General features: G+C 45.3%; 1 protein-coding gene across 1 annotated transcript in view; it reads right to left on the bottom strand.

Moving 5' to 3' along the window:
• The window catches only part of LOC124777713 (mucin-2-like), a 107,634-nt gene extending 102,824 nt beyond the window's left edge, over positions 1-4,810 (bottom strand). The window contains exon 1 of the mRNA XM_047253210.1: positions 4,725-4,810. Coding sequence (XP_047109166.1) covers positions 4,725-4,743 — 19 coding nt within the window. The 5' untranslated portion in view covers positions 4,744-4,810. The remainder of the gene's footprint in view (positions 1-4,724) is intronic.
• Positions 4,811-6,000: the final 1,190 nt, after the last annotated feature.

Here is a 6,000-nt window from a genome sequence, read left to right on the forward strand (position 1 = left end):
GAGAGGGCGGTATGTGCAATATATGGCAACCGTGTCATCTGGAAGCACCGCAGTACTTGGGCCGCGTGTCATTACGAGAGCCGTGTTGCTTCAAGATGGTTCGGACAACAATAACATAGGAGCAGAGGTTCCGTACAGTCAGTCACTCTAATGGAGCCAGACAGGAGGACGTCGCAGAGAATCTCACTGTGAGTCATAGTGAGGTCTCTAGGATCATGAACAAATTCCTAGTGACAGGATGAGTTGACGATAGTCACAGAAGTGGTCGCGGGAGGAAAGCAACAGGCGTGTAAAACGAAAACTGCGTAGCAGTAAGCAGAAACCCTGAACACAATGGCGGCAGTTCCAAACAGCTATAGGAAAGCGGGGATTACGTGCCAGAAGACTTTTCAAGGCTCTCCTCTAGATCGGGCTCAGAGGGGGGCTCGTGTCGCCTGGGCACGAAACCACTCTTTGTGGACTGGGCAGCAGTGGGACATAGTGCTCTTTTCTAGTGAGAACCGTATCAATCTCCTCCCTGAAAATATTGATATTCGAGTACGGAGGCAACGAGGACAACGTTTACACCTTAGCTGTATCGTAGACAGCCATCTTCATCAAAGCTGTTGGGTCACGTTTTGGAGTGGAATCAGGTATGGCCGCAGGACACCGCTTATGCCAATACATGGCACGATGAGTGGGGTGAAGTACCGGGATCTTGCACGTAGTGTGACTCCATTTGGTGAACGTAATGGAGCGGGATTCACGCTGATAGACGACAATGCACGGCTCCATCATCACAATTTTATGAACACGGTCCTAGTCCGATGGAATGGCCTCCATATTTTCCAGATCTCAAATGCATTGAGAGTGCATGAGCCGTGCTAAAACTACAGGGCATCATAAAGGCTGCTGTGGAGGAGTGGGACAATATCGCACATGCTTATGTGGACAATTTCGTAAACAACATGCCTAACAAAATTCAAAACTGTCTCCAATTATGGGAAGGGCCAATTGGTTCATAGACAATATGTTATGCAAGATGACATGAGAAGAAACTGTAATGCTTGCAGTGGAATCTTTTGTAGGTTTTTTGGTTTGTGTTTATCAAGTGGAAATGTGTTTACTTTCTTCATTTTTGTTTCCTTATGATTACACTTGATATAACAAAAACAGTGTTGTTACTTATTAGCCGACCGCGGTGGCCGAGCGGTTCTAGGCGCTTCAGTCCGGAACCGCGCGACTGCTACGGTCGCAGGTTCGAATCCTGCCTCGGGCATTGATGTGTATGATGTCCTTAGGTTAGTCAGGTTTAAGTATTTCTAAGTTCTAGGGGACTGATGACCTCAGATGTTAAGTCCCATAGTGCTCAGAGCCATTTGAACCATTTTTTTTGTTACCTATTATGTCCAGTACTGACAATAAAGCAAAATGTGACTTTTATTTTGTCCGATGTAGCTACACTCTTCGTGAAATACGTAACCTTTTATTCATCTACATGTAGAAGCAAATGCCAAAATTTCACTAAATGGAAATATTATTAACGTTTGGATAACATCACAGACAATCAGTCTCTTGCAAAATCTGTAAGACTGGCGCTAACACTTTCTGCAAATTTATTAATAAACAGTACAAAAAATACTGGTCTCCTCACAGCTCCTTAACGTATCCGCAGTTGCTTGTGTTCTGTTTCATCTATAACAGTGGGTTATCCCTGCTGGATGTCGCGTAATCTGTGAATCGTACCTTTACGCCGGCAAAGACGATGGTAACACAGATTGGTGCTGAAAGGGGCAAATGTTGTTTCGCTACATCACCAGCGATCAGTCACTGCAGTCAGTTACAAACATCGAATACACAGGGTGTCCCAGAAGGGATAATCAGTATTCAGGGATATGACAGGAAAGATCATTTGAGACAAAAAGTCTAGTAAACGCATACTACGGCAGGCATACCTTAAGAGCAATGAGCGCTTTTTTTCAGTAGAAGAGATGTGGTTTACCTTAGCGAGATGAACAAGTGCTCACAGCTCCTAAAGTATGCACATTAGAACCCATGTTTACTGGCCTTTTATTTCTTGTTTTGTTCCGTACTATCACCTCTCAAAATATGGCAAGGCTACGACCTCGCAGTAGAACAGATTTGCTTCACAGAATCGCAGATAAAGAAGTGAACGTAGCTCTTAAGGTATGAATTTTAGAGCCCATGTTTATTAGACTTTTTTGCTTCGATTGATTTTCTGTCGTATCCCTGAATATTGTTCATTCCTTCTGGGACATGTTGTATAGCGGCTTCCATGCTGCACGATTTAAGATGGACGTGCTGAAGATGTGTAACTCGTCTACGAATAGAACGCGTAGAAAGTCCAGCAGTGTTCATTTGCCTGGACCGTTACTAACCCTGATGAAAGGAACCTGTAGAGAAGTTTCAAAGAAGAGTTGCGCCACATTTCTATTTAGTGAAACCGCGAGCGTCATAGGAACACTCAGTGATCTCCAGTGGGAGACGTAAGCAAAACGTTCTGCATTATGTAGAGGCGCATTATTACTACTCCGAGAACGTTCATTTCAAGGCGTTTTAATAAACACTGTACATCATCCATCATAAATTTGACGCTGAAGTAGGTATTCGGATATACTGGCGCGTCAGATGTTACATTCAGAACGCTGCGGAATTATCGGGAAAAGGTAAAAGTTCGGATGCACAGAATTACAGACCATTACCGCCGCAGTCCGTCTGCTGGCTGATGCTAGGCCATATTGTGAGCTCAAACATTATGGAGTTCGTAGAGACAACATGCTTCTCTCAAAGAATAACCACGGATTCGCGAAAAACCAGTAGTGCGAATCACAGCTTGCTTTATTCATACACGACATCTTGTAGATAATAGGAGTAGGTGAGCAGGTGGATTCTGTCTTCCGAGATTTCCGAAAGGCGTTCGATATACTGCACCACATCTTTTTCTACTGATCGGAATACGACGATGCGGAGTGTCTTTGGAAATATGTGATTGCTGATAGAACACATTACGGTATTTTTCAAAGCGAATGTTTCACAGTAACGAAAGCAACATCGGATGTATCCATGGAACGTTAATAGTATTTCTAATCTTGTTCGTATTATTCCTTGCCTTATCTCGTGTCTTCACGGGGTCGGCATGTTAATCAGAAACTGACAATGTCAACAGCAGAGGGTGGCTGGAAGTCCTTCTAGCAGCCACCCCTTTTCCTAGGAAAGAATTTGTGTACCCCATCTGTCTGCGTCTAGCGTTAACGCGCGTGAAACTGTGATCGTTTACGAATTGTTTGCGAATGGTGTAACGGAGGCGGGACGTGGGTGCCAGCCCGTATACACCTAGAGGTATGGGGAAAACCATATAAAAACCACATCCAGGCTAGTAGGCACACCTGACCTCGTCGATGATCCGCAGGGCGGATTCGATTCGGGTCCGGCTAGCCTCCCTGGGTCCCGGAAGCGGTGTTGTAACACGCGCGTCTATCCGGTTGGGTCAGTACCTCTAATGTTCTCAATGTACACAGACAATTTATCATATATGATCAGCAGCAGTATTAGATGCTCTTGCGTACAGGAAATATTAGCTGTGAGCGATAGTAAGAGACTGCATCAAATTCTTAATTCGGGTTAATGAATGCAGGTCTCTTTAAATGCAGATAATTGTATGATAATGTGTATAAGAAAGAGAAAGAACCCAGATGTATCTGATTTGCAAGAGTAAAGGTGCACTCCTGAGCACGTCAAGTCGTATAAGTGTTTAAGGTTGTGAAATCAAAAATGGTTCAAATGTCTCCGAGCACTATGGGACTTAACATCTCAGGGCATCAGTCCCCTACACTTAGAACTACTTAAACCTAACTAACCTAAGGACATCACACACATCCATGCCCGAGGCAGGATTCGAACCTGCGACCGTAGCAGTCTCGCGGTTCCGGACTGAAACGCCTAGAACCGCACGGCCACCGCGGCCGGCGTTGTGAAATCAGACGATCAAGTAAAATCAGTATTAGGGAAGGCGAATGGAAGACTTAGGATTGTCGGAAGCGTTTTGGAAAAATGCAGTGCGTCTGTAATGGAAATCTACATCTACATCAACACTCTCCAAACCTCTGTGAAGTGCATAGCAGGGGGTACGTCTCACAGTACCATTATCAGGGCTTTCGCCGTTCCATTCATATATGGATCGCGGGAAGAGCGATTGCTCACACGTAAGGAGATAGAGCGACCATTGCCATGGTACTGTTCCAGTTTTTTGAGTCCTTATCAAAAAGGCATAAAAAAGATACCGAACGAGTTCAGATAGGCGTTACTAGGAAAATAAGAGATCGCCATAACCCTTCGAAAGTGTGGACGTGCTCGGGGAACTGAAAGGCAAATCCTTGCAGGAAAGACTATATAGTTCTCTCAACGCCCTGTTGCTTAAATTTACAGAGCCGGTTTTGGAAAAAGTATCTTCGACCTTATGCAGCCACTGTCCAATCATTTTTCTGCCGCTCATTACGCGAATGGAACAGAAAATCGATAATATTGGTGCGATGTACCCTCCTACATGCACTCTGAAGTGCCTTGCAGAGAATATTTGTGGATGTATATGTAGCGGACCCGACAGTCGATTTTCCAACGTATTACCCAGCATAGGACACATCTAAAATGCTGGTAGGCAGTACATATTCTCTTGGCATACGACACGCTTGATTGCGGTGTACAGGTGTAGAAGTGCGGCCACTCACCTATGCGGTAAGCCGCCATGGCGCCGTGTCGCGGTCAGCCGTCCGCTTCCCGCACCGTCAGCGCCGGGACTGAGCGAGCAGACGCCGGCTCCGCGAGTAACTAAGCCCCCAGCCCGGTGCCGGCTCCGCCCCCACGACACCTCCCTCTTCCCGCCTCCCCACCCACAACTTCCAACGCTGCACGTTATCGTAAAACACCCCTGCCTAAATGTCAGGCACTCCGCACTTTCGCCTACATTTTCATCGTTAATCAGCAGAATACGGAAAGGTTTGACAGCGACAGCAAGCGACTCCCTTATCTAGATTAGGGGGGCGCTCGCAATACACGAGTGAATTGCGCAGCTCGTGTAACTTCAGACTGTACTATAATATCTTAGGCGTTATTTCTGTCTCATCTATGACAGTTATCCGTATTAGTAGCGCTATTTACAGCCCTACAAGATATAACATTTAACGAAATTTAAACGTCACTACCAACTACAAAGAAAAAGTAAACATTCGATTTCATCAAACAAAGGAACAACCTACATCTACATCTACATCCATACTCCGCAAGCCACCTGACGGTGTGGGGCGGAGGGTACCTTGAGTATCTCTATCGGTTCTCCCTTCTGTTCCAGCCTCGTATTGTTCGTGGAAAGAAGGATTGTCGGTATGCCTCTGTGTGGGCTCTAGTCTCTCTGATTTTATCCTCATGGTCTCTTCGCGAGATATACGTAGGAGGGAGCAATATACTGCTTGACTCCTCGGTGAAGGTATGTTCTCGAAACTTCAACAAAAGCCCGTAGCGACCTACTGAACGTCTCTCCTGCAGAGTCTTCCACTGGAGTTTATCTATCATCTCCGTAACGCTTTCGCGATTACTAAATGATCCTGTAACGAAGCGCGCTGCTCTCCGTTGGATCTTCTCTACCTCTTCTATCAACCCTCTCTAGTACGGATCCCACAGTGCTGAGCAGTATTCAAGCAATGGGCGAACAAGCGTACTGTAACCTACTTTCTTTGTTTTCGGATTGCATTTCCTTAGGATTCTTCCAATGAATCTCAGTCTGGCATCTAATTTACCGACGATCAGCTTTATATGATCATTCCATTTTAAATCACTCCTAATGCGTAATGCGTACTCCCAGATAATTGATGGAATGAACTGCTTCCAGTTGCTGACCTGCTATATTGTAGCTAAATGATATGGGATCTATCTTTCTATGTATTCGCAGCACATTACACTCGTCTACATTGAGATTCAATTGCCATTCCCTGCACCATGCGTCAATTC

This window comes from Schistocerca piceifrons, chromosome 2 (assembly GCF_021461385.2).
Source record: "Schistocerca piceifrons isolate TAMUIC-IGC-003096 chromosome 2, iqSchPice1.1, whole genome shotgun sequence".
Taxonomy (NCBI): Eukaryota; Metazoa; Arthropoda; class Insecta; order Orthoptera; family Acrididae; genus Schistocerca; species Schistocerca piceifrons.